Source organism: Apium graveolens, chromosome 5 (assembly GCF_009905375.1).
Source record: "Apium graveolens cultivar Ventura chromosome 5, ASM990537v1, whole genome shotgun sequence".
In the NCBI taxonomy this organism is placed as follows: domain Eukaryota; kingdom Viridiplantae; phylum Streptophyta; class Magnoliopsida; order Apiales; family Apiaceae; genus Apium; species Apium graveolens.
The window spans coordinates 276050974-276063391 of NC_133651.1; the positions used below are offsets into that span (position 1 = coordinate 276050974).

General features: G+C 36.6%; 1 protein-coding gene across 1 annotated transcript; it reads right to left on the reverse strand.

Moving 5' to 3' along the window:
- Nucleotides 1–724: 724 nt before the first annotated feature.
- Nucleotides 725–10584, reverse strand: LOC141660977 (uncharacterized). The gene is made up of 3 exons (XM_074467953.1): nucleotides 10235–10584; nucleotides 9217–10123; nucleotides 725–1063 (listed from the first exon to the last, which is right to left on the reverse strand). The coding sequence occupies exons 1-3, from the start codon at nucleotides 10582–10584 to the stop codon at nucleotides 725–727; spliced, it is 1596 nt and encodes a 531-aa protein (XP_074324054.1).
- Nucleotides 10585–12418: the final 1834 nt, after the last annotated feature.

A 12418-nucleotide genomic window follows, 5' to 3' on the forward strand; every position in this document is an offset into this window, starting at 1 on the left:
TTTCTCTCTCTATATAAACTCCTTATATGAGGATACATGGTTTACAAAACCCTAATCGTTCAAGGAGAAAGAGGAAGAGAGGTGGAGATGGAGTTCTCAAGTGCTTGTACACATCAATCCTTAAAAAAACCGTTCCTGTAGATATCATAGAGCGTACATCGCGAGAGCGGGATACATGGTGATTCAACAAGGTTTGGAACTCCATTAATCCTCCATTAATCAACTCTCAAAGGGGGAAAATATCAAATTGTTCACTCATTTTATCCAAATGTATCAAATAGGTCATTACTTTCCAGTTTGACTCAATTTGGTTACCAATTTGAAAATTTGTATCAATTTAGTTATTTTAAAAGTTAAATTTTTTTATGAATTTAGTCATCGGGAGATGATTTTTTTTATACAAATTTTCAAATTAATGATCACATTGAGTCAAACTGGAAAGCAATGATATACTTGATTTAATTGGATGAAACGAGTGACCGAATTGATATTTTTTCGACTCTTAAAGCTTCTTTAAGGTAAAGATTCTTACTACGAATTAAATATATATTTTCGCATGGATCATGCGTGGGGTTTCAATTTTATTCTGGTTTTAATTTAATTTTACATCATTTTCGTTGCGTTTATGTGCTCGAAACCCTTCAAAAGCAACACAGTGTTCATTCTCACATAGATTATCAATAGGTAAAGAACGAATAGTTAGAAATTTTACATGTGAAGAAGATTATGCCATCAGTGCAAGATTTCCATATTGCTTTTCTCCATCATCAGTATCATCCCAGCTCTTTCCTTTATCTATGTAATATTTCACTGGATACTTCTTTGAACTACCAGAATCCTTTTTCTGATAAAATTTTCCTTTATCCTTTGCTTTGTGGGACTTTCTGTATTTAATGGAAAATTGCCCAACCTTATCACAATTATAGCATCCAAACTTTCTTGTATCGACCATCCTTGTCTTGTAGCCAGACCCTAAAGATGAACCCGATCTACATCCTCTATTTCCTGCTTCCAGAACCTCTAAAGCATTTCTTTCTTCTAAACCCGATGTTGCTGAACATCCCTGCAAGCTTGGCCAAAGTAGGGTCTTTCATACTTTATAGCTCTTCAGTGGTAGAGTAATCACTTGGATCACCCGACATATTTCTGTCATCCATTTCATCTTTAAAAAATGTTTCAGCTTTAGACTTAGGCTTTTCGGTAGTTATATCCATCTCTTTGTAGTGGTCTTGAGTAATTTAGAATTATTTCAATCCACTGTACCACCACCATAGATGATTTTCCTTTTTCCTTGCTCCATTTCATGTGTCTTCATATTACCATACAACTTCTCAAGTGTCATTATCTCAAAATCAACATGTTCACGAATAAATGAAGCTTTGTTCTCTAAATGGTGTGGAAAGGTCAGCATAAACTTCCTGTTGAATTTTATTTGAGGATACGTTTTACCATGTATACACAACTCATTCAACAATTTATTTAGTCTTTCAAAAACTTGGGTTATACTTTCTTCTAGAAAAGATTTAAAAGCCCCATATTGTGAAGTCAAAACGTTCCGTCAACTTTACCTGACGTCTTCAATTCCTTTCATATGGTTTCCCACAAGTGCCTTGCACTCTCACAAACCATAATTTGGTAACTCATATAATCATCCATTGAATCCACCAAAATGAGCTGTAGACCTTCATCCAATTCAATCAATTATTTATCCCTTATAGTCCATTCAACTTCAGGACATAGAATTTGAGTTCCTTCAATAATTAGATGATCCTTCATAGCCACATGTCTTCCCTTCCTTAAGACATTCATATATTCAGGATTTGAAATCCGAATATATAAAAGCATCTTTTTCTTTCATATATTATACTGAGAATTATCAAACTAAGGAACCTAAATACTACTAACTTTGTGACGGCCTCAACCCTGGGGTCGGGAGTTGACGTCACTAAACACAACAAACCACAATATAAACTAAAAGATTATTATTAATATTAAACTATCACGACCCCAAACCAAGATCTGATCCAGGTTCAAGTATGATTCAAGTTACTCATTGTTACAAATCATTTATTCAAAAAGTCTGACACACTAAACTTATTCAGCAACTCATTAGACCGCACATGGTCTAATACTAACTACCTCTGCGGAGCCGGGTCCTGAAAGGGCTGAGATACGATTCTGCCAAGGTCTGATCGGTCTTCTAGGCATCTGAGATATATATAACAGGTTCCAAGGGTGAATATATAATCGCTCAGACGACTCCAACTTCTATCCCATACACCTGTTCCGGAACTCAGAGACTAGCTATATAACGACTCACACATTATTGTAATATTTAATTATGTAATCATTGTGTAAGTAATTAAATAAGAATTTTATATTGATTATGGTCTCTGTGTTGTACTTATTATTATTTATATGTGATTGTTGGACTGCGTGATGTGTTTTATGATTAGGTGTTGCACCATATTATTTTTGTTTCACTTTTAAAAGTGGTGTTATTGCAGCTTTGATTTCATAAATATTTAGAGTGTCTTTAAAATTGTTTTTATGAGTTTGTAATTTCAATAATAATTTTTGGGATTTTAGAAAATTTACAAATCAATATTTTGTGAATTATTTATTCTTAAATGATTTTCTGATTTCGTTTAATTGTAAAATCCATATTTAATTCTAAGATTCTTCAAAAATCATGAAACTTATATTTTATTATGTTTGCAATATTCTGAGGATTTTTAAATTATTTTGATAATTTTTGGGATTAATTTCACATGCGTATTGTTTCGTTTATTTGGTAAAAGTGGGTATAGATTGCATTTCAGAAATTATTTTAAAATCTCAAAATTAATGCTTCTATTAACTTCGAGTTGTTCATAATATTTTAAAACTGATTTGGAAATTTTTGGGTTAATTTTTATTCGTAGGTTTGTTCGTTATTTCGCAAAATACGAGTGCAATTTTGGGATTTACAGTAAAAAAAGGGGACACGTGTCATAATAATATTAAACCACAGACACATGGCTTATTTTCGGGGCAACACAGCAGATAACTCATTATTTTTTATTAAACATCAATCTCTCTCTCTAATCTCTCTCCCTCTCTTTCTCTAATCTCTCGTCTCTCTATCGATAAATCTCTCCTCTCTCTCCCTCTATCTCTCCCTTCCCTCTCTGTTTCCGTTTTTCTTCCCGATTTTCTCACACTTTCCCGGCGATTCTTCGTTGTCCTTCTCCGTTTTCATTTCTGGTTGCTTCGTTGCCGCCGCCGTCCATTTCTGGTGAGGCTTGGTGGTTTCGATCAGTCTTATTGGATTATATATGTATATATATGCCACTGTATATATATATGTATGTGGGTACTGTATGATTGTGTATGTGTGTTAGTCTGTGTTGTGTGTGTGTTAGTGTGTGTTGTGTGTGTGTGTGTTAGTGTGTGCTGTGTGTGTGTTGCGGCGACGGTCGCGTGTGGCCATGTGGGGCCGTGTTGTGCTATGTTTCTTCTTCCCGTTGTTGCAGTTGGGCCTGTTAAGTTGGGCCTTGCTGTTGGTTTTGTGTTGGGCTTTTGTTGAGCCCGTGTGTGCAGATGGACTGGATTGTTATAATTTTAAATTTTAATTTCCTCTTTTCTGCAGGAAGTTCTTGACTAAAATTCGTGATGATAAATTATAATTTAAGCGAGCGATAATTTTAATCGGTGAAATTTATTCGGATACCTGTATATTTTCGGGTACCAATAAGTTTTTCAGCCGTGTGCGATGAATTCTTTTACGAGCGCACGGTGGAAGGTGATGACCCCGTTCTGAGTCCTAAATATTTTAAATAAATAAAGCAACTCGTATAAATTATTTTCAGGACTAAAATTTATTTAAGTGGCAATTAGAATTGGTTGTTGGGAATTGGCATCGATTGATGTTTCGACGGGTAGGTCTATAAATAGAGGAGTCGTTGTCCAAATTTTTCTAAAAATTACTTTTAATTATGAATCGAGTATAGATATCTCGATAAATACAAATCAAACCCTGTTGTTATGTGTACTATTATTGCGTGTATATTATTATTATTTGAATATATACGAGTCGGGAATTGTATCATTGGGTAATTAGTTTAGTGAGGATAAGTCAAGCATAATCGGTCATTTAACCTGGATTGTTTCAATTTCGTAGGTTCGAGTCGAAGGACCCAGTAGTTGAAGTCAATTAGAGTCAAGCCAGTGTTAGTACAAAGCTTCGCAAGGCATGTACCCCTAAACTAATCTTTTACAGTTCAGTATATATGAATAGTTTTGGATTTCGATTACGTACTGGAACAGAATGTTTTAAGTTACGTATTCCCTGTATTTAATTATGTTTTACTAAACGATGTTTTGGGGAAAAAGTAACTTCTGAAAATGCCTATCTCTAGATTGTGATAAAAAAATTAAAAAGGATTTTTAGAATGTGTGTTGTAATCATTTAAAAAGAGAGATAGGTGTAAATGATTTTGGAAACTGGATAAGCACGAATCAGATATTGGATGGTCAGTTGCGTAAGAGGCCGTTATTAGGTAACGGCCCAGCATGGTTGCGTAAGAGGCTAAGTCGGATGCGCTCACTGGTAGGCCGCTTAGTCCAGCATAACAGAGACCTAGCTAGTCTCTGAGTTCCGGAACAAATTGTGGTGGGATAGACTTATTAGCTATCCCTAGAATTCATCCACTTTTATATTTGACTTTGGTTTAATGGTTCCCGTAACGGAACAAATAGTTTGTGGTCCCCGTAACGGGACAGTTGATTTATGGGTCCAGCAATGGACAGTGGTTTTGGAAAGGAAATAGCATGCTAAAATTTGATTATGGTATTTTGACACAGCACACTACAGTTGATATTATTTTACAGAGCATGCTAGTTTTGATATCCAGTTTATAGTTGTTTTACCTGTTTTCGTAAACCAGTTTTGATATATGTTCCTATACTGTTTTATATATACTGTTTTACTTATTATTCATATAGAGGTACTGTTGGGCAATTGATTTCTCACCCTTGCAGCTTGTTTTGTACTTATTTATTGCAGATGTCTAGAAGACTAAGTCAGCGTAGAGTGTCAGCCCCCTCCGGTCCCGGCTCCTCTGATGTAGTTGTATCAGACCCTGAGGTCTGATGAGTTGCTGTAATAAGTTAGGGTATTGGATCAGGGAATAAGTTAGTGTTGTTTTGTAACCTAAATAATACTTGAACCTGCATCGGCTCCTTCTTTGGGGTCGTGTTTTATAATAAAGTTTATTTTGTATTTTTATATTTTGGGGACATCAGCCCCTGACCCCGGGGTTGAGGCCGTCACAAGCTAGGTCTCTGGCCTGCTGGACTAATGGGTTATGTAATGCGCGCAACCGAGTTAGCCTCTTACGCCACCTCGCTAGGCCACTCTGGCCCCTATGTATCCCATATCTGATCGTTTTATCCAGTTTTCAAAACACTTGTACCTATCCTATTTAAAAATCATTCATTTTAACAGCACACGTAAAATCAGGTTCACAAATCGTTTCATTCGGGACAAGTTTCTTTCGAAGTTACTTTTCCCCAAAATAGGTTTAAAATAGTTATTTATAACTACAGGGGATACGTAACTTAAAACGTTTATGTTCCTGTATAAGAATAAAGTAACAGTTTATTTATATGTACTGAACCATAAAAGAATGGTCAGGGGTACTTGCCTCGCAACACTTTACAAAAATCCTAAGTAGATTTTACGCTGACTTCGGTCCTTGCGAAACTCGACTGAGATCTACAGTCACAAAATACCTTAGTTATATCGACATGCTTGATATCCTCAAATCCTAATAACCCAATTCGATAACCCCACTCGTATAATGATTATACACATAATCATATAACCAGTACTCACGTAAGGGTAAAATGTTTCATATTATAAAGTACGCTTCTCGTATTTAAAATAGATTTTTAGAAAAATTTTGACAGCGACCTCTATTTATAAGCCTACTCGTCGAAACATCATCGACGTCAATCCCAACAAATCACAATTCACGCCACAACACATTTTTCATAATCACACAATTATTTACGTACGAAACCAACTATTCCAATCATTTTATTTATTTTATAAAATTAGAATTGAGAATCAATTCATCACCGTCCACCGTCCGCTCGTAAAAATTCATCGCGGACGGCGGAAAATTTTTTGGGGCACCCGATTATTCGGGTTTCAACACGAAAATTCCACCGATTACTAAAATTCCCGCACGAAATTCATTTCTTTTCATATCACAAATATTAATAAATTACAACCTGCAAAAATAATAAAATAATGAAATGAATTTTGGCAATAGCCGAACCAAATAGCAAAGGATAGTCACCAACACAGCAACACGCGCGAGACGCACCACCAAGACACACACCCAGTCGTACACACGCACACACACACAGTTACACACACACATAATCACATATGCATACATATATATATATATATGCATATATGTCAAGTAAAGAAATCAAAACAGAGAAGGCTGCCGGAAAACGGCGGCGAAACACAGGGCAGGAACAGCCGAAGAAAGGAAGGAAGAAGACGGGAGAAAAAGAAAGGAAAAGGAGAGATAATAGAGGAGCAAGAAGAGAGAAAGAGAGACAAGTCGAGAGATCCGCCAAGAGACCAAGGGAAATTGATGTTTATCCCTAAACTCAAATGACTGCTCACCCTCCTGAAACACCAGCACACGACACATGTCCAATTTTACTGGATACATGTCGTTTTATTTTTATATCGACCGACTGCAAGCCATTCACGTCATTTTAATCTATTTTTAATGGTATAATCTTCAATTAAATATTAATCAAAACATTTTCAAAATAATCTTAAAATTTATAAAAATCCCGAAACTAATTAAAACGTAAATTTCAAAATTTTAAAACCATTTCTGAAACACAATTTATACCCGTTTTTAACAACTAAACGAATCAACGCGCGGGTGAAATTAATCTCAAAAATTTCCAAAATAATTTTAAAATTCTCGAAATATTATAAACTTCATAAAATATGAGTTTCGTAATTTTTGAAGAATTCTGGAATTAAATATTGATTTTACAAATAAATGCAATCAGAAAATCATTAAAAGATAAATAATTAATGAAATATTGATTTCTCAATTTTATAAAATCCTAAAAATAATCATTTAAATTATGAAATCATAAATTTTTTTTAGAGATAATCTAGATATTTATGAAAATAAAACTGCAATAAAATCACTTTTAAAAGTGAAACAAAACAATACAACTCAATAATTAACTACGCAATTCAATCCCATACACCAATAATCACAAATAATTAATAAAAACCAATACACGGCTATCAAATCCAATAAACATATTTTATTTAATTAATAATTCAACAATTACACTTTTAAAATAATACAAAATATACGAGTCGTTATATCATTCCCCCTTCAAAAGATTTTGTCCCCGGGATTTGACTTACTAAACAAATGAGGATATTTATCAAGCATGTCTGACTCTAACTCCCAAGTAGACTCTTCTACTTGAGGATTTCTTCAAAGGTTGTAATAATCCACTTGGCCGTTGATGTTCTGCTTTTACCTTCTGGAAAACGTGACATTTGTTAACCCACTCTGCAATATCCTTCTTCATTCCTGGAAACCAGAAGTTTTTCTTCAAATCTTGGTACATCTTAGTGCTACCAGGGTGGATAGAAAACCAAGAATTGCGCGCTTCGTGTAACACTTCATTCTTCAGTTCCATCATATTGGGAATCCAAGTTCTAGAAGAAAATCTAAACATACCTCGGCTATCCTTTTGGGTGCATAGTTCTTCTCATGTTAGAGTGTCCAATTCTTATTCCATAACTCCCTCTTGACATCTTTTGATCTTTTCCATTAATGTTGGCTGGAAGGTAATCTCATACAGTTGCTCCTTGCTTTCTCTTGGTATTCGAACTTGAATGTCCATCTTTTCTAAGTCTCGTGCTAGCTCGTCTGTAATCTGAACCATATTCAGTTTCTCTTTTCTGCTCAAGGCATCAACCACCACATTGGCTTTACCTGGGTGATAGTTAATTGAACTGTCATAGTCCTTGATTAATTCCAACCACCTTCTCTGTCTCATGTTCAGGTCCTTCTGAGTGAATATGTATTTGAAGCTCTTATGATCCGTATAAATATCGCACTTTTCTCCATACAAGTAATGTCTCCACAATTCCAATGTAAATAATATAGCTGCCAACTCAAGATCATGGACTGGATACTTCTGTTCGTGAGGCTTTAGTTTTCTGGAGGCATATGCGATGATATTGTCGTGTTGTATTAGTACACAACCTAAACCTTTTAAAGAAGCATCGCTATAAATCACAAAGTTCCCCGTCTTATCTGGCAAAGCTAGTACTGGAGCTGATACTAATCTCTTCTTTAGTTCCTGGAAGTTTTCTTCACACTTCTCCATCCAAATAAATTTCTCGCTATTCCTAGTTAACTTGGTTAATGAAGATGCGATCTTAGAGAAATCCTTTACGATCCTACTAACCCAAGAAAACTTCTTACTTCCATCAGAGTCTTTGGTTGTTCCCACTTGGATACGGATTCAATCTTTAACTTGATACCTTCCTTACTTACCACATGTCTAAGAAACTGTACCTCTGTCAACCAAAACTTACACTTGGAAAACATTGCATACGGTTATTTTTCTCTTAACCTTTGAAGGGCAATCCTTAGATGCGTTGCGTGATATCTGGAGTCTTTGAATAGATGAGGATGTCATCAATAAATACAATAACAAATTTATCCAAGTACTCCTTATACACCCGGTTCATTAAATCCATAAATCCGCTGGTGCATTGGTCAATCCAAATGACATCACTAAGAACTCATAATGGCCATACCTTATTTTGAATGCAGTCTTGGGTATATATTTAGGTTTTATCTTCAGTTGGTGGTAGCCAGATTTTAAGTCAATCTTTGAAATATAGCATGCTCCCTTAAGCTGATCAAACAAATCATCAATCCTCGGTAAAGGATATTTATTCTTTATCATCAACTTGTTTAGCTCTCTATAGTCAATGAATAACCTCATACTTCCATCCTTCTTCTTTATGAATAACACTGGAGCACCCAATGGAGAAAAACTTGGTCGGATAACTCATTTATCCAACAGTTCCTGAAGTTGCTTGGCCAATTCCTTCATTTCTACTAGAGCCATTCGATATGGAGCTTTAGATACTGGTTCGGCTCCTGGTATCAAATCAATGAAGAACTCTATCTCTCTATCAGGTGGTAATCCTGGCAATTCTTCCGGAAAAATGTCGGGATATTCTCTTACTATGGGAATCTCATCGAAAGTAGGGGTCTCCTTCTTAGGGTCAACCACATGAGCTAAATACGCTTCACATCCCTGCTGCAACAATTTCTTTACTTGTGGTACTGAAAGAAACTTCTTATCTTGCTTTTGCCCTTGATAACGTATCCTTACATTATCTATTGTATACATAACAACTGTCTTTTTCTTGCAGTCAATATTTACTTTATACAGAGACAACCAATCGATGCCTAAAATAACATCGAATACTCCAAACTCAAAATGTATTAGGTTAGCAAGGAAAGTATGTCTTGAAATCTCTATGGAGCACTTAGGACAGAATTGACTTACATGCACTTTATCCTTATTAGCCACCTCTATGGTAAAAAGTTCATCTAATTCTTCCAACATTAATTGCATTTTATTTACACAGTTCACAAATATAAAAGATTTAGACGCTCCCGAATCAAATAGAACGTTAACAGACACGGAATTAAGATAAAGCGTACCTGCAACTACATCAGAATCTTGAGCCGAAGATTTCTTAATCATTTTAAAAGTTCTAGCTTTAGCGGTACTTGTTGCTGGTCCTTGGCATGCACTTTTTCCTACGCTGCCCTGGGTAACTGATTTGCAAATCCTAGCAATATGCCCCATTTTGCCACAGCTAAAATAGGTTACTCCTTGGTTCTCAGATTTAAACTCGGTGGAATAATGACCCTTCTGGCCACACTTGAAACAGTTGACGTTCTCTTTGCACTGACCACTTGCTTCTTTCTGCTTGTCTTGCAATCGATCACTGGCTTGTTGAACTTTGTCGGAGTAGAAGTAACTGCGGTAGTACTGGGTCTAGCTTGCGGGGAAGTTCTGTCTCCTGAACTTTCTATCTTTATTCTTTCCAAACCGGCACTAAAACTTCTGGCTTACTCCTTCTTGTTCTGACCTTGCAGGTCCACCTTCAAACTTTCTTTTCTTCTCACCTTCCTCTTTAGCAGCTAACCTCTGGTCACTTTCTATTACTAAGGCATCCTGAACTACCCAAGTAAAGGTCTTGAGTTGTAAGGCTACAACTCCACTCATAATTTCTGGCTTCAATCCTTGTTGAAACTGCTTCGCTCTCTGAGCTTCCGAACTCACATACTCTGGTGCTATACGAGCCAACTCCGTGAACTTGGCTTCATACTCTGTGACACTTCTGTCCCCTTCTTCAACTCTAAAAACTCCATCTCTATCTGACTTTGGAGACAATCCGAAAAATATTTTTCCAAGAACAGTTCTGTGAATCGGGTCCATGGAATAGGACCTTCCCCTTCTAACGCTCGCGTAGACTCCCACCAATAGTTTGAATCATTTTTCAGATAATAACTAGCATAATATATCTTTAAATCCTCACTCACCTTGGTGAGTGCAAAAGCTTTCTCCATTTCCTTCAACCAGATCACGGAAGCACCAGGATCCACATCACCTTTAAATTCTGGGGGTTTCACATCCTGAAAAGACTTAAAACTGATATCTTGGGTCATCCCCCCTCAACTGGTGCTGCTGTTGGATTTGCATCTGCTGCTGTTGGATTTGTTGTTGTTGTTGTATGAGTTGTTGCTGTTGTTGCTGAAATTATTGTTGCTGGTGTTGGAATTGCTGTTGCTGTTGGGCTAACTGAGTAGACTTATGACACAACAAATCTATCAATTCAGTCATGGAGGGATCTTTAGCAGATCCATTGTTGGGTTGAGAATTATTCTTTAATGTAATTCTCCTGAAATACAACAGTCATATATAAGAAAATAAATTGCTCCAAACAGTTTATACATATGTACCAGGAGAGTGTTGCCACTAAGACAATATCCTCATCCCCAGTTAATTGGATCCATCCTGAGTGAATTGATTATATTCTAGAAATAGCAGCAACAGAAACAACAATAGTAACAATGCCCAAGTGTATATGAAAACTGAATAACATAATAAAGCAGCTACTATATAACAACCAATAGAAATCCAACAGATACAACTGATATCCAACTAGAAAACCATCCGAATACACAATAAAACTGGCTGTCATAGCAGCCTCCGCCTACTACAAACTACGACATAATAATGTACATATATAAAGGAAACAACTACAGAGCTCCTGCAAACCAACTCTGAGCTCTGTCTATCACTGTTGCCCCTCTGCTCAAACCACTCCCACTACCACTGCCACCAATAGAGCGTAACTCAAATACCAACCAGTTAACTAGGTCATGGTACTGAATGGCCCTAAACTCTGAGCTAATAAAAGAGTCAATAGAACTAGCTTTCTCTACAGCAATCTGGGTCAAAGACCTAACTCGGCCCTGAATATCAGGTGAAGGGACATGGATACCCTGAAAAGGTCCAACTTGTATCTGGTCAAGATGTGCAGCCAGCTCTGGGCTCTGCTCTCTAATTAAAGACCTGTTCACTGCCCGGTGAACATGATAGGGAATCAGGGATGAAGCACCTTTAGGAGCAGATGGAGGAACCAGAGGTCTCGAGGAAGAAGAACTGGTACCACAGCCTGGTGGGAAATCCCTAACAGCAGATACTCACCTCTGTACCCAACGAGGACGGGCACTAGGTCCAGGGATATCCCTCGGTACAAACGGGGACACTTGTGGTGGAGGTAAAGGAGTCTCCTCGGCTAGAACATATAAGGTCCTCTCTGAGTCGGAACTGTTTGAGTCTGACCTGTTCTCCTAGGATGGAGAACTGGAAATCACTATAGGCCACTGCCAATAAAATAAATATACAGGAAAGACACAACAAGGTTAAGGCAGTTCTATCAAAACATCAATAGATGTGTGGGTAACGCCGTCGGAACCCTTGACTGAATTTAAGGTTTGCTCCTCTACATGAGTTGCTGACTCAAACCTTAAGACACAATTTATATACATTTTTAACTCAATCCCTAACCTGAATCAGGGACTTGAACCTGTAGCTCTGATACCAACTGTGACGCTCTCAACCCCGGGGTCAGGAGTTGACGTCACTAAATACAACAAACCACAATATATATTACAAGATTATTATTAATATTAAACTATCATGATACCAAACCAAGATCTGGTCCAGGTTCAAGTATAATTCAAGTTACTCATTATTACAAATC

What these genes read in the sequence shown, in the direction of transcription:
- LOC141660977 (XM_074467953.1), bottom strand. Translation starts at nt 10,584, where the DNA reads ATGGACCCGATTCACAGAACTGTTCTTGGAAAAATATTTTTCGGATTG. An exon ending in TTTGAAGGTGGACCTGCAAG is followed by an intron (nt 10,124 to 10,234) that starts GTCAGAACAAGA and finishes GTACTACCGCAG; the next exon opens with TTACTTCTACTCCGACAAAG. An exon ending in TGATACCAGGAGCCGAACCA is followed by an intron (nt 1,064 to 9,216) that starts GTATCTAAAGCT and finishes CCAAGCTTGCAG; the next exon opens with GGATGTTCAGCAACATCGGG.